A 23,931-nucleotide genomic window follows, 5' to 3' on the forward strand; every position below is an offset into this window, starting at 1 on the left:
GGCTGACAGCTGATTTTTCAGCAGAAACTTTGCAGGTCAGAAGGAAGTGGCATCATATAGTCCAAGTGCTGGAAGGGAAAAACCTGAAACTGACAATACTCTATACAACAAGGTATCATTCAGAATTGGGGAGAATTTTCCAGACAAACAAAAGTTTTAAAAAGTTCATGACCACTAAACCAGCCTTACAGGAAATGTTAAATAGACTTCTTTAAGTGGCAAATAAAAGGCCATAATTATAAGAAAGATATGAATTAAAAACTTTTAATATCTAATAACATATACTTAAAACATAGAAGGGGGCAATAAAATAGTGCTTTGAGAATGTGTTTGAACTTAAGTTACCATGAACTTAATATAGACTGCCATACGCATAGGGTGAGCCTCATGGTAACCACAAACTCATACCTATATTAAAGACTCAAGAAACAAAGAATGACAAGCATTACACTAAAGAGAGCTATCAGTCACAAAAAGAAAGAAGAGGAAGAGAGAAATAAAGAAGAACTACAAAAACAACCAGAAAATTATTAACAAAATGGCAGTAAGTACATACCTATCAATAATTACTATAAATGCAAATGGTCTAAATGCTCAAATCAAAAGACACAGGCTTGTGGAATGGATTAAAAAACAACAACAAACAACAGGGCTCAGAGGCTGCCTAAAAGAGACCCACTTGAGACTGAAATACACATATGGACTGAAAATACAAAGATGGAAAAACATATACCACGTAAATGGGAGAAGAAAAAAAAAAGCCAGGGTAGCAATACTTATATCAGACAAAATAGTCTTCAAAAAAAGATTGCATCATGAAACAAAGCAGGGTAGTTCATAATGATAAAGGGATCAATCTAGCCAGAGGATATAACAATTGTACCTATGTATGCATCCAACATTGGAGGACCTAACTACATAAAGGAAACATTTAAGTGGCATAATGGGAGATGATGACAGTAATACACAATATAAGAAAATTTAATATCTCACATCCAAGGATAGAACATACACACAGAATATTGATAAGAAAACAGTGTCTTTGTTGGTGGGAATGCAAACTGGTACAGCCACTCTGGAAAACAGCATGGAGGTTCCTCAAGAAGTTAAATAGAACTACCCTACAATCCAGCAATTTCACTACTAAGTATTTACCTAGGGGATACAAAAATACTAATTTGAAGGGGTCCATGTAACCCAATGTTTATAGCAGCATTATAACAATACTCAAATTAGGGAAAGAACCCAAATGTCTAATGAATGGATAAATAAGAGGTGGTATATGTAATACAATAAAATATTATTCAGCCATAAAAAATAATGAAATCTTGCCAATTGCAATGATGTGTATGGAGCTAGAGAGCATTATGCTAAGTGAAATAAGTCAGAGATAAATAGCACAATTATGTGCACTCATATGTGGAATTTAATAAACAAAACAAATGAACGTGGGTAGAGGGGAAAGAGGCAAACCAAGAAACAGAGTCTTGAGTCAGAGTCAGAGAAAAAAACCGATGGTTACTGGAGGGGAGGTGGGAGGTTAAACAGGCAATGGGTATTAAGGAGGGCAGTTGTGATAAGCACTGGGTGTTGTATATAAGTGATGAATCACTCAATTCTACACCTGAAACTAATATTGTACTGTAATGTTAACTAGTTGGAACTTAAAAACTTGTAAAAGAAAATAAAGAAAAAAAAGGTGTCTTTAAAAAACAAATTAGACCGGGGGTACCTGGGTGGTGTCCAACTTTGACTAAGGTCATGAACTCGTGGTTTGTGGGTTCAAGCTCCACATCGGGGTCTGTGCTGACAGCTCAGAGCCTGGACCTTGCTTCAGATTCTGTGTCTCCCACTCTGTTTCTCCCCCACTCACGCTCTCTCTCTCTCTCAAAAATAAGTAAAGATTAAAAAAAAAATAGAAAACAAATTAGCCTATATGGACTTAACAGATATATACAGAACATTCCACTCAAAACCAACAGAATACACATTCTTTTCAAGTGTAACCTATCCCAGAACATTTTCTGATAGATTACAATTTAGGCCACAAAATAAATCTCAATAAATATATAGAAGGTTGATATATGTATCTCTTCTGACCACAACAGTATGAAACTAGAAATCAATCAGGAAAAAAACTGGAAAAACACCAACATGCAGAAGCTGAACAACACATGTTCCAAACAACTGGTTAATAAAAAAAAATCAAAGAGGAAATAAATACATGGAAATAAATGTGAAAATGAAAACACAAATGGCTCAAAACCACTGAGATGCAATGAAAACAGTTTTAAGAGGGAAATTTATACTGATACTGAGAGACATCAAGAAATGAGAAAAATCTCAGGGTAACTTACAACTAGAAGGAACTAGAAAAAGAAGAACAAAACCTAAAATGAGTAGAAGGAAGGAAATAATAGAGATCAGATCAGAAATATATGAAGTAGAGACTTAAAAAAAAAAAAAAAAAAAACAATAGGAAAGATCAATGAAACCCAGAGCTGGTTCTTTGAAAAGAGCAACAAAATTGATAAACTTTTAGCCACACTAATCAGGAAAAGAAAAAGAGAGGATCCAAATAAATAAATTGAGAAATCAAAGATGAGATGTAACAAGATACTACAGAAATACAAAAGATTATTAGGAGACTACAATGAAAAATTATATGCCAACAAATTGGACAACCTAGAAGAAATGGATAAATCCCTAGAAACATACAGTTTTCCGAGCTCAATAAGGAAGCATCAGAAAATCTAAAATGAAGGATAAAAATCATGATCATCTCAACAGATGTAAAAAAAAAGAATTTGACAAAAGTCAACATGTTTCTTATAAAAACTCTCAACACTGTAGGCTTACAGGGAATATACCACAACATAATAAACACCATATATGGAAGAAAACCCACAGCTAACAACATAATGGTGAAAGGAAAAGCTTTTCCTCTAAGATCACAAATGAGACTAGGATGTCCACTCTCTCCACTTTATTGAACACACTACTGGTCATAGACACAGTAGTCAGACAAGAAAAAGAAATAAAAGGTATCCAAATTGGTAAGGAAGAAGGTAAAATGTCACCATTTACAGATGATATTACAAAACTCTAAAGACTCCACCAAAAAAACTACTAGAAATGATAAATGAATTCAGTAAAGTTGCAGGACATAAAGTTCATACACAGAAATCAGATCCATTTCTATATACTAATAAGTAGCAGAAAGTGATACTTTAAAAAAATGACGCTAAAAAAAATACTGTACCTGTAAAGAAACTTAAGCAAGGAGATAAAAGATCTGTACTCTGAAAACTATAAAACATTGAATGAAACTGAAGGTGACACAAAAAATGGAGATACTCCATGCTCATGGATTGGAAGAACCAATATTGTTCAATGTCCCTTATACCCAAAGCAATCTACAGATTCAATGCAATCCCTATCAATATCAACAGCTTTTTTGCACAGAACTAGAACAAATAATCCACAATTGGTATGGAGCCACAAAACGTCCCAAGTAGCAAAGCAATCTTGAGAAAGAACAAAGCTAGAAGTATCACAATCCCAGATTTCAAGATCTACTACAAAGCTGTAAGAATCAAAACAGTATAGTACTGACACAAAAAGAGATATACAATCCATGACACAGAATAGACAGTTTAGAAATAAACTCACACATATATGGTCAATTAATCTCCAACAAAAGAGGCAACAGTATACAATGGAGAAAAGACAGTCTCTTCAACAAACAGTGCTAGGAAAACAGGACAGCTATATGCAACAGAATGAAACTGGACTCCTTACACCATACCAAAAAAAATAAGCTTGAACTGAATTAAAAACCAAAATGTTAAACCTAAAACCATAAAACTCTTAGAAGAAAACACTGGTAGTCATTTCTTTGACTGTCAGCCTTAGCAATATCTTTCTTGACCTGTCTCCTCAGGCAAGGGAAACAAAAGCAAAAACAGACTGTTCGGACTACACCAAAATAAAAAGCTACTGCACAGCAAAGGAAATCATCCACAAAACAAAAAGCAACCTACTGAATGAGATTAGATATTTGCAATGATCCATCTAATAAGGAATTAATAGTCAAAATATATTAAGAATGTATACAACCCACCACCAAAAAAACCCCATGAATCAATCCAATTAAAAAGTGGGAAGAGTACCTACATGAATAGACATTTTTCTAAAGAAGACAAACAGATGGCCAACAGGTACATAAAATGGACCTGAACATTACTAGTCAGGAGGAATATGCAATCAAAACCACAATGAGATATCACCAAATACCTGTCAGAATGGCTTGAATCAAAATAACACGAAATACATGTTGGCAATGATGTAGAGATAAAGGAACCTTCATGCACTCTTGGTGAGATTGTAAATTGTTGTAGCCACTGTGGAAAACTATGGATGTTTCTCAAAAAATTAAAAATACCATACAATCCAGTAATTCCACGACTTGGTATTTACCAAAGAAAATGAAAACACTAATCTGAAAAAATATATGTACCCGTGTATTGCAGCATTATTTACAGTAGTCAAGATAGGGAAATAACACAGTGTGCATTTGTAGATGAATGGACAAAGATAATGTGGCATACACACACACAATGGAATATTAGCCATAAAAAAGAGTGAGATCTTGCCATTTGAGACAGCATGGATGGACCTAGAGGATATTATGCTTAGTAAAATAAGCCAGACATAGGAAGATAAATACCATATGATTTCACTCATATATGCAACCTAAAAAACAAACAAAAAGCAGAAACAGGCCCATAATTATTGAAAAGAAACTTAGGGTTGCCAGAGGGGGTGTGATGGGGGAGGACTAAAGGGGCAGTGGGAGGTACAGGCTTCCAGTTACAGATTGAATAAGTCATGGGATGAAAGGTACAATATAGAGAATATAATCAGTGGTACTGTAATAGTGTTGTATGGTGTTATATACATATAAAACGGAATATTACTCAGCCACAAAAAAGAATGAAAACTTGCCATTTGCAAAGACGTGGATAGAGCTAGAGTATTATGCTAAGCAAAATAAATCAGTCAGAAAAAGACAAATAGCATATGATTTCACTCATATGTAGAATTTAAGAAATAAAACAAACAAGCAAAAGGAAAAAAAAAGAGAGAGGCAAACCAAGAAACCAGCTCTTAAATATAGAGAACTGATGGTTACCAGAGAGATGGGTGGAAGGATGGGCTAAACAGGTGATGGGGATTAAAGAGTGCCCTTGCTGTGATGAGCACTGGGTGATGTACGGAAGTGCTGAATCACTATATTGTACACCTAAAACTAATATTACACTGTATGTTAACTGGAATTTAAATAAAAACTTTATATATATAAAATACACACACACACATACATATATATATATTTTTAAAAAAAGATATGCATCTTTCACATATTGATTATTCTAACCTAGTTTTTTTTTTTTATTTTTTTTTAATGTTTATTCATTTTTGAAGGAGAGAGAGACAGAGTGTGAGTGGGGGAGGGGCAGTGAGACAGGGAGACACAGAATCAGAAGCAGGCTCCAGGCTCTGAGCTGTCAGCACAGAGCCCGACGTGGGGCTCAAACTCACAAGCTGCGAGATCATGACCTAAGCCGAAGTCGGATGCTCAACTGACTGAGCCACCCAGGCGCCCCTAACCTAGTTATTCTTAAAGAAACTGTAGACACAAGAAAATCTCTGAAACCCAAGTTTCCCTTCCTTAGGAGACATTTACATGTATAAAGGGTATCTCCCTCAGTATTAGGAAGAAGGGGAGGACTCTTAAATGTCTAGACATTTATCAGTGGAGAAGGCATGAACTTATTAAATCTGCATGACAACTTCAGCCTTTTTTTTTTTATCATGCTTTTTCTGGTAACCTCCCGTTATGTACTGACCCTGTACACACAACATCATCTTTTGTTTTTAGATGGAGATGGTATTTAAGGTGATGGCTTCAGCTATTTTGGTGAGTTACTCAGTTTTCCTGGGTCTCTTCCGTGTATACAGGAAGTATATATACTATTTAAATTTGTTTGAGTTTCTATTAATCAGTCTTATGAAAATGTGATTTTCAATCCAACTGGAAAAACCTTGAAGGACAGAGGCTTACATTTTCCTCACCTATACTACTAAAGCTGAGCATATGAATATAGCCTGTGTTCCAACAAATCCACTTTAAAGCACACACCCTGTGGATATATCTGTTAAAAGACAAACACAAGTATGTTCACAGCAACACTATTCACAATAAACTCCAAACTTGAAAGAACTCAAATACCTGGCATAGAATGAATAAACTTGTACATGTTCATATATTGGAATACTATTATATAGCAATAAGAATGAAAGAATTAAAATTATATACAAAAGATCCTCACAAAGTTGAATAAAAGAACCCAAATACAAAAAAATAATATATATTCCACTTATTTAAAATTTGAAAGAAAGGTAAAGCTAATATATAGTGTCATAGTAAAGATAGTTGGGCTGGACTGTAGTATCTAAAAATGGATAGGAGACAGCTTGTGTGGTCTTGGTAATGTATGTTACTTGGTCTGGATAATGGTCACAAGGATGTGTTTACTTTGTTGGTTTTTTTTTTTTTTAATGTTTATTTATTTTTGAGAGAGAAAGAGACAGAGTATGAGTGGGGGAGGCATAGAGAGAGGGGGAGACACAGAATTCGAAGCAGGCTCTAGGCTCTGAGCTGTCAGCACAGAGCCTGACATGGAGCTGAAACCCAGGAATTGCAAGATCATGACCTGAGCCCCCAGGTACCCCAGGATGTTTACCTTGTGAAAATTCATTGAGTGCTATATTTATGATTTGTGTGCTTTTCTGTATGCATGTTATACTGGAATAAAAAATTTAAATAAAAAATTTTCAAATTGTTGAGATTATTATTCAACTTCTCCTTTGGCAACTCTTTTACTTATGTTGACAGCTACTACATGTGATAATTTTTTACAGACTCTTCCATGCAGACTGAACTACTTATACTTAAATATTCTTGATATTTTACATAATTTACCCCCTTGCTTGCATCAAAGAACACTTTTGCAAGCCAAAAACTTAATTATTTTCTGCTTTCAGAAAAGTTTGAGGGAGCATAGTTGAATTAAATTGAAGGAATCTGAGAGAAAATTAGCTTTCCCCAGCATGATGTGGGCTGTATGGAAAAATTAGAAAAAAACTACAATAAAGAAATTAGAGATGCTTTCCTAATTCCTTTTGGAATTGTGAGTGGGAGTCACCCCAGTTTTCTAGAATAAAAGTGGAGCAGAACAATCTGAGAAGTTCACCTCTTGATAGTTAACTATTGTTACTGAATGGTATCTTTGTCAAGGGAGAGTAATAGAGGTCAAAAGGTGAGGCCTGAAAAAAAGGCTGAGAAGTGGGGAGGAACAGGGTTTCAATGAAGAGATATTTGCTAGAAATGAGGCAGGGCTCAAAAAGGGAACAACATCAACCAAGCTCTTTGGCTATGAAGTTTCAGCTGGCCACAGCAGTCTAATCAAAGAATACAGAGAGCATAGGAAGCATTTTGGTGACTAGTGGAGTTTCTTTTTTTTTTTTTCCTGAAATTTTGGATAATTTTTTCACATTCCTTTTCAGGCTTAGTAACTTTAAATATCTCTAAAATGCAAAAGTGGCCTCCACTGTTAGAAGCAATAGAATTACTCCTTTTAGCTGCAAACAGCATTATAAAAACAAAGATGATCAATCAATGGAGAGTCTTGTTGTAATAATTTGAAGCAATTTACAAAGTGGAGATATATTAAAACTTACTTGTTTCATAGGAATTCCACAAAGAAATGAACTATGTTACAATTCTCAGGGTCCTTTGCCTAATCTAGGAATAGTAAATACCAGGAAGAATAGGAATTGGGATGTCCACAGGTCAATACTTCCACATTGAGACACATTACTGAGTGTCGGAAAGGAAGCTTATGTTGGTATTAGAATAATTTTAAAAACTATCATTTTTCTGTATTAAAAGTTTTGAATGGACCTTTAGATTAAGTTTAGGCTTCTGATTTGTCTTCTTTGGAAGACTATACTATAAAATGACTTTAGTGGCTTCTAAATTAAAACAAGTCATCCATTAAACCTAAAATCCCATGTGAAATACTTTGTATAGGACAATTCTTTTGATATCTCAAAATATATCTGACATGTTTATGTGTACAAATAAAGGATTATAGAACTTTCTGTATTGGCTAATAATATTAATAACAGCACTGATGGTAATAAACTCTTCCTCAAAAATCTTATGAGAAGAACAGTGTACTTCTGACTTTTTGCCAAGTGATGATTAATCAGTGATTATTAATTTTTATGTCAACACAGTTCCAACTTATATATCTATAGTGTACTATTTACCCAGGCTTAATTCTTTTTTAAAGTTTCTTTCTTTACAAAGAAAGTAATTCAAATTAACCAACCGTGCCCTACAAACATAAATATAAATGATACTGAACAAGTATTGATTGAAACAAAAAGCACTTAAAAAAAACAGCATTAATTCTTACCAACTCCAGAGGTTATTGATTCTGCATCAATGTCACTAGCTCTTTTTCTTGCCACTTCAGCCAGTGCCAATTCACCCTTATCTAGTGCAAAGTAATGGATGTCCTTTGGAAATAAAGCAAAATAAAGGATTAATCCAAATGAATCTTGGTCAACTTACAAAGAAGACTTTGAACAAAAGAGCTTACTGTTCAAATTACAAAACAGACATGGCTGATAAATATTTTTTTGCGTTTTAATTCTCAGTTTTCTTTCCCAGTATAAGCAAATTTTCCTGAATTGTAGATTATAACTATACCTAATAGCAGTTATTTAAATAAATTGTTTTAAGTCTCCAGGGAAAAAGGTAAGTTTTTAAACTAAATGTTTGACATACTCAGTTTTATCAGGAAATGAAAACTTTTATTGCTATGTTCTTTGGTGAGATTTTAATATTGGAGATGGCTTCTACAAAATTCTGTTGTACATCATATAAAATGCTAAACATTTTATAAGAAATACTACTACAAAAATTTCTGACATTTATGTGTCTGACACATACAACTTTGTTAACATTACTAATATAATAATTATCTTGAACTCAGGCAGTCAGCAGATAATCAGTGCCTACTAAGTGTCAGGCACTATTCTAGAATACAGAGATCAATTACAATTTCATGTATCTGGAAGCTGTGAGCCCAGTAGGGAGACAGACCATTGTGAACAACAGTTAGTTATATAACATGTGATAGGTTTTATAACAGGTATTTCCACAGATATTTGCTGTGGAGTCAAGAGGATGCACTGATCCTTGATCTGAGTCTTGAAGGACAAATAAGAGTTATGCTAGGAGGGAAAATAGAGAAAATGTACCAGTTAATATCTGGTGCATATATGTAGAGAAACTTCAAAAACACAGTTCTGTTAGGCAATGAAATGTCTTTGAATATGGAAGGAGTCTTGGATGTGTGGGAGAAAGCAGTATAAAATAATACTAAAGTAGATATAGCCACTAAAAAGGATTTTGAACTATTTTTGATGTGCAAAAAGATGGCTGGAATGGAAATTTTATTGCAATAAAAGTGTAAAAAGAATATGAACAGTTAATGAAGAAATATAAATGGCCTATAATCATGAAAAGATGCTTCACTTTATTAATATTCAAATAAATGTAAGTAGAAAAGATATAATTTCAAATTGTTTACATTTTTAAAAGTTAAGAATATTTACTGGTTGCAGAGTAACCATAACCATCTTCTGGAGGTGATGGCAGAGTAGGAAAATCATAAACTCACCTCGCCCATGGATACAACTGGGTAACACCCACATCAGTGTCAATAGCTCAGAAAATGTCAGACCCAAAGACTAACAGAACAGACTCTCCACAGGTAAATGCAGAGAAGAAGCCACATCAAAGAGGGCAGGAAAGATGGAGATGTTGTCAGGAGCCAAAGGAACCCAAGGGACTATCCATAGGAGGGAGGAATGCTGCAGGCATTGAGAGGAGAGTGGAGCAGATCTCCACACCAGGCACCCCAGGCACAGGGGACTCATGCTGAGAAGACAAATCTCCATAACATTTGCTTTTGAAAACTAAAGGGGCCTAGCTTGAAAGTCAGTGGGGCTTAACACCTAGAACTTTAAAAAATCTGTGGGCTTAGTTCTGGGAGAGCAGGGAGGACAACAGGGAACTGAGTTCCTGCTCTACAAACAGACCCACTGAGATAACAGCATAGAAGCAGCAGTTTGAAAAATGCCTGAGGTATACAGGGAAATAGATTCATTTACTAATCTCAGAGCATGTGCTGGAGGGGCAGGGATCTTTGGGAAACTTCTCCAAGAACAAAAGAGCTGCTGGGCACCATTTCTCTCCCCTGCTCCCGAGCCTAAATACATGGACACCCTTCAGAAGCCAGCACAGCACCAACACATTCCACCTAGCTTACTAACAGTGCACCCTGCCCCAGTGCACTTCTGCAGATTTGCACCCCTCACCCCCAACCCTGCCAGTCTTGGCAAGTTTTCCCAGGTGGCTGCAGGTCCTCTCCCTCAGCAGATGGCAAGGGCCATGCTGGCACCATGTGCCCTGCCCCCATACTCTACTGCAGAATTTCCTTCTCCAGTATGCCCTTGGCAGGAGCCCATCCAAAGCTGTGCCACAAATCTAGCCAGGTGCTACCAGGCTCCAGGCTGACAGCTTGGGATTCTCTCTCTCTCCCTCTCTCTCTGCCCTCCTCCACTCACATACACGTTCTCTGTCTCTGTCTCTCTCTGCTTCTCAAAATAAATAAAATTTAAAAAAGAAAGAAAACAGACTAAGGAGCCTGTCAGGAACACCATCAAACATAATAACATTTGCATTATAGTGATCCCTGAGGAGAAAGAAAAGGAGGCAGAAAATTTATTTGAATAAATAATAGCAAGAAACTCCACAAATCTGGGAAAGGAAACAGAAATCCAGATGCAGGAGGCACAGAGATCCCTCAACAAAATTAACCCAAAGAGGTCCACACCAAGACACATAGTAATTAAAATGGCAAAAAGCAGCAAAAAAGAAATTTTAAAAGCAGCAAAAGAAAACAGTTACATATGAGGGAAATTCTATATGACTGAATTCTTCAGCAGAAACTTTGTAGGTCAGAATGGATGATATATTCAGAGTTCTAAGAAAAAAACCTGCAGCCAAGAATACTCTATCCAACATAATAATCACTCAGAAGGAGAGAATTTGGGGTGCCTGAGTGGTTCAGTCGGTTAAGTGTCTGACTTTGGCTGAGGTCATGATCTCGCAGTTTGTGAATTCGAGTTCCGCGCTGGGCTCTGTGCTGACAGCTCAGAGCCTGGAGCCTGCTTCAGATTCAGTGTCTCCCTCTGTGTCTGCCACTCCTCTGCTCATGCTATCTCTCTCTCTCAAAAATAAATAAACATTAAAAAATTTTTAAAAAAATAGGAGAGAATTTCCCAAACAAAAATTAAAGGAATTCGTCACTACTAAACCAGTCCTATGATAAATGTTAAAGGGACTCTGAATGGAAAGACCATAAGCAAGAGTAAGAAAAGTAGGAAGCAAAAAAGCAGTAAGATTAAATGTATCTATAAAAATTGGTCAAGAGCCTCACAGAATAAAAAGGTGTAAAGTAGGAAATGATATTCATAAAATGGGGCTGGAAAAAGATAAAAAATTTAGTGCTTTTAGAATGGGTTCAAACTTAAGGGACTATCAACTGAAGATAGACTGCTATATACATAAGATGTTATATATAAACCTAATGGTAACCACAAATCAAACACTGGTAATAAATATGCACAAAATAAATAGACAGGAGTCCAAGCATATCACTAAGAAAGCCAGCAAACCGTGACGGAAGAGAGCAAGAGAACAAAGGAACAGAGAACTACAAAAACAACCATAAGACAAGTAACAAAATGCATACTTATCAATAATTACTTTGAATGTAAATGGACTAAATGCTTCAATCAAAAGACATGAGTTGATGGAATGGATAAAAAAGGCAAGGCCCATTATATGCGACACAGAAGGGACTCATTTCAGACCTAAAGACACATGCAGATTGGAAGTGCCAGGATAGAAAAGCACTTATGCAAAAGGATGTGAAAAGAAAGCTGGGGTAGCAATATTTACACAAGGCAAAGTGGGCTTTAGACCAAAGACTGTAATAAAGGAAAAAAAGGACTATATAATCATAAAAGGAATAATCCAAAAAGAAGATAAAATAATTGCAAATATTTATACACCCAACATCGCAGCCCCAAATACATAAAGCAGCTAATAACAAACAAGGAAAGTGATCAATAGTAATACAATAATAATAGAGGACTTTAACAACCCACTTACATCAATGGATAGATCATCCACACAAAAAATCAACAAGGAAACAGTGGCTTTCAATGACACATTGGACCAGAGAGATCTAAGAGATCTACCCAGAACATTCCATCCTATAATACAAGAATACACACTCATTTCAAGCGCAGATGGAACAATGTTCAGAATGGAGTATGTTAGGCCACAAAACAAGTCTAAACAAACTCAAAATGATCAGTCATACGATGCATCTTTTCTGACCACAATGCTATGAAACTAGAAATCAAACACAAGAAAAACATCTGAAAGAACATAAATAGATGGAGGTTAAATAACATGCTATTTATTGGATTATTTAATGCTATTGAACAATGAATGGGTCAACAAAAATATCAAAGAGGAGATCAAAAATCACAGGGAGACAAATGAAATGAAAGTACAATATTCCAAAATCTTTGGGATGAAGCAAAAGCTGTTCTAAAAGGGAAGTTTATAGCAATACAGGCTTAATCAAGAAGCAAGAAAAATCTCAAATAAACAACCTAAACTTACACCTAACAGAGCCATAAAAAAGAACAAACAAAACTGCAAACCAGCAGAAGGAAGGAAATAATACAGATGAGAGCAGAAATCAATGAAATAGAAACTAAAAACAAACAAACAAAAAAAAAGGATCAATGAAACCATGAGCTGGTTCTCTGAAAAGATTTTTAAAAAACTGATAACCCTTTGGCCAGACTCATCAAAGAGAGAGAGAGAGAGAGAGAGAGAGAGAGAGAGAACTCAAATAAATAAAATCATAAATGAAAGAAGAGAAATAATAATGAACACCAAAGAAACAGAATTATAAGAGATTATGAAAAATTATATGCCAACAGGTTGGACAATCTAGAAGAAATGGATAGATTCCTAGAAATTGAATTGAATCAGGAAGAAACATAAAATTTGAAAATACTAATTACCAGTAATGAAATAGAATCAGTAATCAGAGGACACCCAGCAAAAAGAAGTCCAGGACCAGACACCTAGCAGGTGAATTCTACCAAATATTTAAAGAAAAGTTAATACATATTCTCAAACTATTCCAAAAAGAGAAGAGGAAGGAAAGCTTCCAAATTCATTTATGAGACTGCCATTACCCTGATACCAAAACCAGAAAAAGACACTACAAAAAAAAAAAAAAAAGAGAACTATAGGCCAGTATCTCTGATACACGGATGCAAAAATCCTCAACAAAATATCACCAAACTGAATCCAACAATACATTAAAAAATCATTCACTTTAATCAAATGAGATTTATTCCTGGACTGCAATTGTGGTTCAATATTTGCAAATCAATCAGTGTGATATATCACATCAACAAGAGAGGATACAAACTACATAATCAATGGATGCAGAAAAAGCATTTGACAAAGTATAACATCCATTCATGATAAAACTCCTCAACAAAGTAGGTTTGGGGGAACATAATAAAGGTCATATATGGAAAAACCCACAGCTAGCATCATATTCAATGGTGGAAAAACTAAGAGCTTTCCCCCTCACCAAGTCGACCCTCACCACTTTTATTTAATAGCACTGGAAGTCCTTGCTGCAGCAATCAGAGAAGAAAAAGGAATAAAAGGCATCCAAATTGGTAAGGAAGAAGTAAAACTGACACTATTTGCAGATAACATGATACTATACATAGAAAACCTTAAAGACTCTACCAAAAAAAAGTACTAGAAATGATAAATGAAATCAGTAAGGTCACAGGACACAAAATCAATACACATTTTGATAATTCATTTGATAAAGCAAAATCTAATACATTTTTATACACTAATAATGTAGTAGCTGAAGAAGAAATTAAGAAAAAAAATCCTATTTACAATTGCAGCAAAAAGAATACCTAAAGGTAAACTTAACCAAGCAAGTGAAAGACGCATACTCTTAAAAGTACAAAACACTGATGAAAGAAACTGAAGACAGCACAAACAAATGGAAAGATTTTATGCTCATGGAGTGGAAGAACCAATATTGTTAAAATATCCATACTACTCAAAGCGGTCTACAGATTTTTTACAATCCTGATAAAAATACCAACATCATCTTTCACAGAACCAGAACAAATCCTAAAATTGGTATGGAACCACAGAAGATAACCCTGAATTGTCAAAGCAAAACTGTCAAAGAACAAAATTGGAGGTATTACAATCCCAGATTTGAGGATATATTACAAAGCTGTAGGAATCAAAACAATATGGTACCGGCACAAAAACAGACACATAGGTGCATGGAATAGAGAGCCCAGAAATAAACCCAAGTTTATATGGTCTTCAACAAAGGAAGCAAGAATATGCAATTAGAAGAAGACAGTCTCTTCAATAAGTGGTGCTCGGAAAACTGGACTGCTACATGCAACAGAATGAAACTGGATACGCTAAAATAAAGTTAAAGGTATTAAAAACCTGAAATGTGAGACCTCAAAACACACACACACACACACACACACACACACACAATCCTAGAAGAGAGCACAGGCAGTGATTTCTCAGACATGGGCAATAACAACATTTTTCTAGGTATGTCTCCTGAGGCAAGAGAAAGGCAAAAATGAACCATTGGGACTACATTGAAATAAAAAGCTTTTTGCACAGAAAAGGAAACAATCAACAAAACTAAAAGACAACCTACTGAATGGGAGAAGATATTTACAAATAACATATCTGATACAGGTTAGTGTCCAAAATATATAAAGAACTTTTGCAACTCAACACCAGAAAACACAAATAATCCACTTTCAAATTGGGCAGAACATATAAACAGACATTTCTCCAAAAAAGACGTCCAGATGGCCAACAGACACAGGAAAAGATGCTCAACACCAATCATCATCAGGGAAATGCATATCAAAACCACAATGACCTCACACCAGTCAGGATGGCTAAAATCAACAACATAAAAAACAACATGTTTTGGTGAAGATGTGGAGAAAAAGGAACCCTCTTGCACTGTTGGTGGGAATGCAAACTAGTGGAACCACTGTGGAAAACAGTATGGAGTTTCCTCAAAAAGGTAAAAATATACCTACCCTATGATCTCACACTACTACTGGGTATTTACCCAAAGAATGCAAAAAACACTAATTCAAAGGGATACATACACCTCTATGTTTATTGCAGCATTATTTACAATAGCTAAGATATGGAAGGAGCCCAAGTGTCTATCAACTGATAAACAGATAAAGATGTGGTACATATATATAACAGAATATTATTCAATGGCAAAAAACAATGAAATCTTGCCATTTGCAATGACACGAATGGAACTATAGAGTGTAATGGTAAGTGAAATAAGACAGAGAAAGAAATATCCTATGATTTCACTTACATTTGGAATTTAAGAAACAAAACAAATGAGCAAAGAAAAAAAGAGACAAACCAAGAAACAGACACTTAACTATAGAAAACAAACTGATGGTTACCAGAGGGGTGGTCTGGGGGGGGGGGGATGGGTGAAAGATGTGAAGGGGATTAAGAGTACACTTGTCATGATGTGCACCTGTAATATATACAATTAATGAATCACTATATTGTACACCTGAAACTAATACTATATGTTAACTACATTGGAATTAAATTATGAAAAGGAATATTGACTGGTTGCAAAGTTTGGGGGAACCAGGAACTTATTTACTGGGAATATAAGACTTTATAGAGCAGGCATCCATATAGTATGGCCTAGAGGCCAAATATAGCTTGCCTTTTGTATAGTCCTTGAATTAAAAATGGTATTTACATTTTTAAATGGTTGGAAGAACTGTGCTCAACTACTCTTATTTAACTCTAAATGGCTTTGGAATTAGTGTATGCTGCAGACTTAAAAATATTTCAACCTAAAACTACAAGGTAAAATAGAACTTCGGTGTGAAACTTATACTATGATAGAGTAATTTCAATGATAACTACCATTTTTTGACTTGCAAGTAGTGTCAGGCTGTGTTATACATTCCCTGAATTGTGAAGAAATAAAGGAAATCTCCATTCTACACACATTCCCGTAGCAATATATTTTCTGATTTTAATCCACAGCAGTCTTTTTCAGTATTTTTCTACATTTTATTTTATTTTTTAATTTTTAAATTTTACTTAAATCCAAGGTAGTTAACATATATTGTAATAATGATTTCAGGAGAATTAAGTGATTCATCACTTAGGTATAACACCCAGTGCTCATCCCAACAAGTGCCCTCCTTCATGCCCATCACCCATTTAGCCTATCCCCCCACTCAACACCCCTCCAGCAACCCTCAGTTTCTTCTCTGTATTTAAGAGTCTCTTATGGTTTGCCTCCCTCTCTCTTTTTATCTTATTTTTCCTTCCCTTCCCCTATGTTCATCTTTTTTGTTTCTTAAATTCCACGAGTGAAATCATGATGCCTGTCTTTCTCCGACTGAGTTACTTCACTTAGCATAATACACTCTAGTTCCGTCCATGTTGTTGCAAGTGGCAACATTTCATTCTTTTTGTTTGTCCATTAATATTCCATTGTGGGTGTGTGTGTATGTATGTATATATGTATTATATACATTATACATATATATGTACACACACATTATATATATATTGTATACACACACAGACACACACACACACATCTTCTTTGTCCATTCATCATTTGGTGGACATTTGGGTTCTTTCCATAATTTGGGTATTGTTGATAGTGCTGCTATAAACACTGGGGTACATGTGCCCCTTTGAATGAGCATTTTTGTATACTGTGGATGAATATCTAGCAATGCAATTTCTGGTTATAGGGTAGTTCTATTTTTAATTTTTTGAGGAACCTCCATACTGTTTTCCAGACTGGCTGCATCAGTTTGCATTCTCAATAGTGCAAAAGGATTCCCCTTTCTCTGCATCCTCGCCAATATCTGTTGTTTTCTGAGTTGTTCATTTTAGCCATTCTGACAGGTGTGAGGTGGTATCTCACTGTGCTTTTGATTTGTATTTCCCTGATGATGAGGGATGTTGAGCATCTTTTCATGTGTCTGTAGTCATCTAGATATCTTCTTTGGAAAAAGTGCCTGTTCATGTCTTTTGCTCATTTCTTCACTGGATTATTTGTTTTTTTGGGTGTTGAGTTTGGTAAGTTCTTTATAGATTTTGGATACTAACTCTTTATCTGATATGTCATTTGCAAATATCTTTTCCCAATCAGTTGCTTTTAGTTTTGTTGATTGTTTCCTTCACTGTGCAGAAGCTATTTATCTTGATGAGGTCCCAATATAGAATGCTGTTTAGCATGTCATTTTATTACAAATTAATTTCATAATAAATTAATTTTAATTGCAAGTTTATTACAAATTAATTTTATTACAAATTAACTTTTATAATTTTATAACTAATTTAATGTGACTAATTTGTAATAAAATGACATGCTAAACGGCATTCTGTCTTTTAGTTAATGGAATTCTAAAAATATCTTTGAATTGGTGAATATGCTCAATTAAAACCATATGACTATGGGTTAATGATATTAACATGTGGCAGTACCTATCTATGAGGAAAGAAATTTGCAAAAGTGAAATACATACAAACTCATCATAGCTCAGTATTTACAGATGAACATTTGCAGATTTTTTTTTAATGAGGAACACCAGCTTTCAACCCTAATTTAAGTACAATGTTATCCCCATAAAAAAGAATTCCATTATTTACATTTGTTGACTTGTATCAGCAAAACTACTTAATTATTATATTTCTAATTTAGTCAGTAAAGATTTATGCTTTGTTTGTTTTTTCCTTGCTATATATAAGTACTTATATAATAACCTTAATTTTGCTTCTTGGTCCACAAGCCTATAATATTTGCTATATGGATCTTTCCAGAAAAAATTATTTATTCTGTATCTTAACAATATATTAGAATAAAAAATTTACCTATATATACACTTTTGTAAACTCCTAAGAAAATAATGTGACAATGTATGTACAAAGATTGACAATAACAACATTACTTTTAACAATGAAAAAGTGGAAGCTACTTTAGTGTACATCAAGTGAAATAATTACGTGGGTTTTTTTCTTTTAATTCAAGAGTGGCATAATATTTTCATAATGGGTCCATATTATTCAGTGAAGGAATTTGTAATAACTTAAAAATATACACTACTGTAGTTGATTTGCTAATATTTAAGACGTTTACATCTATGTCCTTAAGAAAAGTCAATGACTTTACTTGAGCCTGACAGCTAATAAGCCCAGACTGCTACCAAGGTTATATTAGCCTTACAAAATAAGTTAGGTGGCTTGTTTTCTATTTTCTCTTCTCTGGAAAAATTTGTGATTCTTCACTGAAAATAAGCAAAATATATGCAATAAATTTGAGAAGAAATTACCAAATATTACTGGGCAACATAAGTGAGCACCTGATTAAAATATAGACACACCTACTTATGTCTGAAAAAGACCATACGAGACAAAGATCAATTCTGACCCCATATAATTTATAAAATCCAGTGGAATACAATAAAATCACTTCAGAGGTTTTAATGGAACTTGACAGGTTGATCTTAAAATTCTTATGTCAAAGCAAATCGTCAAAAATATGAAAGACTTACTCTAACAGTAAGGCTCTACAGCACTATTACACAGGCATATAAACCAAAGAGAAAGAAACCAAATATATATACCCATATAAATATGGTTTTCTTAGTGAGTTACTAAGTTCAGTACTTTATGTTTAGCAGTGATGTAAGTGTTGGCTATAAGATCTGTGGCCCACAAATTATTTCTGGATCATTTTCTCTGTCTCACTCTCTCAGTTTTCCTTAATTCTATGATTTTTCCTCTTTATTTTTTAATTGTTTTAAAGAATGAGGTCATTAATTTGAGGAGGGTAACCCTCAACAGTTCCTAAGTTGTTACTGTATCTCTACCATGAAGGTTTTCATTCTTTAATCTTTCTATTTAGAAACAGTTTATTTACTTGCTGATACACTTGTGAGCTTCCCTGCCATTCACATGTCTGAGTATAGTCTTTAGCTAAATGTAGTAGAGAATATATCCCTTTAACTCCATGCTCCTCAGTTGACATAGTTGATGCATCTTTAGGGTCTAATACAAAACTCTTTAGGGTCTGATGCAAGACATATCTAGTATCTATATCACTTGCCAATTTATCCTCTAGCTTCACTTATTTTTTAACTTATGGATAGTTTTAGTGTTGGAATTTAAATGTTGGATACATACATCTTAGTGTGTTCATATATCTCTGGAAAATGGTTATGTTCTAAATGAGTCAAGAAAATAAAAGCCACTTGGCTTTATATTCCATTTCCATGTCTTACATCTGACTAGACCAGTACATACATGAATAATGGATATACAGTAAAGTTGGTTGAGACTAAGGCTAATGTACAGTTAAATCACATATTAAGACATTTCAAGAGGCCACTACCAGGGTTGCCATGCCCTTCCACTCACCCTGAGTTCAAATTCAATTACAATTAATAAAAAAATCATTCCATAAATAATAATGGAATATCTATTATGCACCATATACAGAGGAGAATTTACCACAAAATTAATGAAGCTTAAGCTTCAATACTTCTTATTTGCACATGCCTTTCCAGTACCTAATTTTGTATTTGAAATTTTAAATTTTTTCTTAAGAAGTACTCCTCAAATTATACAAACTTCAAGCTCTATAAAACATGGATTCACCCCTGATGTACAGCCATCAAGGTTCTCACATACTAGTGGACTGTGTTACCACATGCTTAGTTTAGAATCATGTGTCTGAGAGGCACAAGGCATAGGAGACATTGGAAGTTGTATAGTCATTTTTTGTTTTATTGGTCTGTTTTTAGAGATTTATTGTATAAGATTAAAATTAACAAGTCTAAATGGACAACATAGATGGCAATAGATTTGAAAAGTACCCTATTGAGAAATCCCAACTTTTACTACCACCCAACCAGGTTACCTAGTTGGTGGATAGTTCTTTTATTAAAGTGTTACTAACGTGGAAGGAAGTTTTCAGAAAAATATTCAGAAGAATAAACCACTTAGTTTTTGTCATTCTCAGTAACAATTTTATAATTTTACATTTGCCAAATTGACTTAAATTAGTATCATCATTTAGCACTATTAAGTGAAATTGGCTTCCACTGCACAAAAGATGACAAACACTGATAGTCTTTGGCCATGATCCAGGTTTAAATATTTACACATATCCTGTCTGTGTTATCTAGGATCAAAAATAAAAAAACTTGCTGCTACTGGGTTCTTACCACCTTTCACAGATGACTTTTGAATGTACTACTGGAATTAATATGCAAATTTACAATAAATTATTTAAAACTAAAAAGCAATCTTGAATAGATTTTCATCTTTAAATCATACTTTGGATCAGTCATTAACAGTTAACTTTTATAACATATTATGTTATAATCTTTTCTAATTTTTATAATGTTTCCAGGGACTGATAAGTTTGTATGAAATAAAAAAGCACTATAAAGACATGCAACAGCTTATGCATATTTAAGAATACCATGTTCTAGGGGTGCCCGGGTGGCTCAGCATCTGACTTCGGCTCAGGTCATGATCTCTCACCATTCGTGAGTTTGAGCCCTGTGTTAGGCTCTGTGCTGACAACTCAGAGCCTGGAGCCTGCTTTGGATTCTGTCTCCTCCTCTCTCCTCATCTGCCTGCTCACACTCTGTCTCTCTCTCTCTCTCTCTCTTAAAAATAAACATTAAAAAAAATTAAAGAAAAAAAAAGAATACCATGTTCTAGCTGGAACATTTAAGTTAGTTCAAACCAATTGATAAATGAAATTTAAATTCTAATTATAGATATTCAAGTTTACCTTGTCCAAAATTGCTTTCAGAATTCAAATTTATGTTGCTGTATTTCAATTAAAGTAAAATGCTGACATAATTCTTTTTCTGTTACTTATTTCTTTTACCTATTATTTTATAATTTCAGATCAGAAAATTTGATCAATAAGTTTTAAAAATCAGGAAGAAAATACTTGTTTCTGATAATGTGCTAATTGAATTTCTCTATTTTGTAGATTTGAGGAAAATTAACTTTGAAGGTAATAATGTATCAAATAGTTACATGCACATAAATTTTAGTAATCAACTCTTAATGTCTATGTAAATCATCTTTCTTATATAAATCAGAGCAATGAATAATCATTTTAAATATGAAAACATGTGGAAGTGATTTATTTATTTTTTTACCAAATTTAATTATCGGAGCACATATTTTTATGTTATAAAAACTTGTTGGAAATTGCATGTTTTTGAGGTTTTCACAGAACTCATAAATAAAACTTTCTGCTTCCTTTCAGGAGTTATATTTTTGACTTGTATGAATTTTTTCTTGTGGCTACTGGATGATTTTAATTCATTTGTTTAGTATGTTATTTTTAGCTATTTATATTTTTCAAAAAATTATTCATGCTCACTAGGTTTTCATGTTTCTTGCACTAATGTATATATAGGCATAACTTGTATTATTGCATTTCACTTTATTGCACATTATAAATACTGCTTTTTTTCCCCCAAAAGTGGAGGTTTTGTGGTAATCTTGCATTAAGTAAGTCTATTGGCACCATTTTTTCCAATGGTATTTGCTCACTTTGTGTCACTGTCATAGTTTAGTAATTCTCAAAATATTTCAAGCTTTGTCATTGTTATTGAATTTGTTATGGTGATCTGTGATCAGTGATCTTTGATGCTACTATTATGATTGTTTTGGGGCACCATAAACCATGCCCATATAAGATGGTGAACTTAACTAATGTGTGTGTTCTGACTGCTCCACTATTTCCCCATTTCTTTCCATCTCCTTGTGCCTCCCTATTCCCTGAGACAAAAAAACTTTGAAATTAGGCCAATTAATAGCCCTCCAATGACCTCTAAGTAGTTCAAGTAAAAGGAAGACCTGCATATCTCTCACTTTGCATCAAAGGCTAGAAATGATTAAGCTAAGTGAGGAAGGCACATCAAAAGCCAGGACAGGCTGAAAGCTAGGCCTCTGCACCAAACAGTTAAGTTGTGAATGCAAAGGAAAAGTTCTTGAAGGAAACGAAGAGTACCACTCCAGTGAACTCCTAAATGACAAGAAAGCAAAACAGATTTGTTGCTGATATGGAAAAAGTTTTAGTGGTCTGGATAGAAGATCAAACCAGTCAGAATTTCCTTAAGCCAAAACCTAATCTAGAGTAAAGCCCTAAATCTCTTCAATTCTTTTAAGGCTCAGAGAGGTAAGGAAGCTACAGAAGTAAAGTGTGAAACTAGCAGAGTTGATTCATGAGATTCAAGAATCCATCTCCATAACATAAAAGTTTAAGGTGAAGTAGCAAGTGCTGATGTAGAAGCTGCAGCAAGTTATCTAAAAGTTCTAGCTAAGATCATTAATGAAGGTGGCTATATTAAACAACAGATTTTCAATGTAGAAGAAATAGCCTTCTATTGGAAGCAGATGCCATCGAGGACTTTCTTATCTACAGATGTCAATACTGGCTTCAAAGGAGAAGCTGACTATCTTGTTCCGGGTTAATGCAGCTGGTGACTGTAAGTTGAAAGCGGTGCTCATTTGCATTCCAAAAATCCTAGCAGCCCTTAAGAATTAATGTTAATTTACTCTGACTGTATTCTAGAAATGGAAGGACAAAACCTGGATGAAAGCACATTTGTTTACAATATGCTTTACTGATTATTTTAAGCCCACTGTTGAGACCTACTGCTTAGTAAAAAAATGATTCCCCTCAAAATATTACTGCTTGTTGACAATGCACCTGGTCATCCAAGAGGTCTGATGGAGATATACAACGAGATTCATATTGTTTTCATGCCTGCTAACACAACATCCATTCTGCAGCCCATGGAGAAAGGAGCAATTTCATCTTTCAAGTTTTATTATTAAAGAAATACATTTCATAGCTGTCATATATAGTGATTCCTCTGATGGATCTGGGCTAAGTAAATTGAAAACTTCCCGGAAATCATTCACCATTCTAGATGCCGTTAAGATCATTTGCAATTCTGGGGCGCCTGGGTGCCTTAATCGGTTGGGCGGCTGACTTCGGCTCGGGTCATGGTCTCGCAGTCCGTGAGTTCGAGCCCTGCGTTGGGCTCTGTGCTGACAGCTCAGAGCCTGGAGCCTGTTTTGGATTTTGTGTCTCCTTCTCTCTGACCCTCCCCTGTTCATGCTCTGTCTCTCCCTGTCTCAAAAATAAATAAAACGTTAAAAAAAAATTCAAAAAAGATCATTCGCAATTCATGGAAAGAGGTCAAAGTACCAACATGAATAGGCGTTTGGAAGAAGTTGATTCCAACCCTCATGTATGACTTTGAGGGGTTCAAGACCAGTGGAGGAAATAACAGATGAAAGTAACAAGAGGACTAGAATTAGAAGTGGAATCTCAGTTGTGACTGAATTGCTGCAGTCTCATGACAAAATTTGAACCGATGAAGAGCTGCTTCTTATGGATGAGCAAAAAAAGTGGTTTCTTAAGATGAAATCTACTCCTAGTGAAGATGCTGGGAAAACTGTTGAAATGCAAAGTAGGATTTAAA

The 23,931-nt window shown here is 34.6% G+C and overlaps 1 protein-coding gene across 7 annotated transcripts in view; it reads right to left on the minus strand.

Moving 5' to 3' along the window:
- The window catches only part of WDPCP (WD repeat containing planar cell polarity effector), a 607,526-nt gene that overhangs the window by 123,092 nt on the left and 460,503 nt on the right, over nucleotides 1–23,931 (minus strand). For all 7 annotated transcript variants that reach the window (XM_053200664.1, XM_053200665.1, XM_053200666.1 and 4 more), the window contains one exon: nucleotides 8,550–8,652. In XM_053200664.1, coding sequence (XP_053056639.1) covers nucleotides 8,550–8,652 — 103 coding nt within the window. The remainder of the gene's footprint in view (nucleotides 1–8,549; nucleotides 8,653–23,931) is intronic.

Source organism: Acinonyx jubatus, chromosome A3 (assembly GCF_027475565.1).
Source record: "Acinonyx jubatus isolate Ajub_Pintada_27869175 chromosome A3, VMU_Ajub_asm_v1.0, whole genome shotgun sequence".
Classification (NCBI taxonomy): Eukaryota; Metazoa; Chordata; class Mammalia; order Carnivora; family Felidae; genus Acinonyx; species Acinonyx jubatus.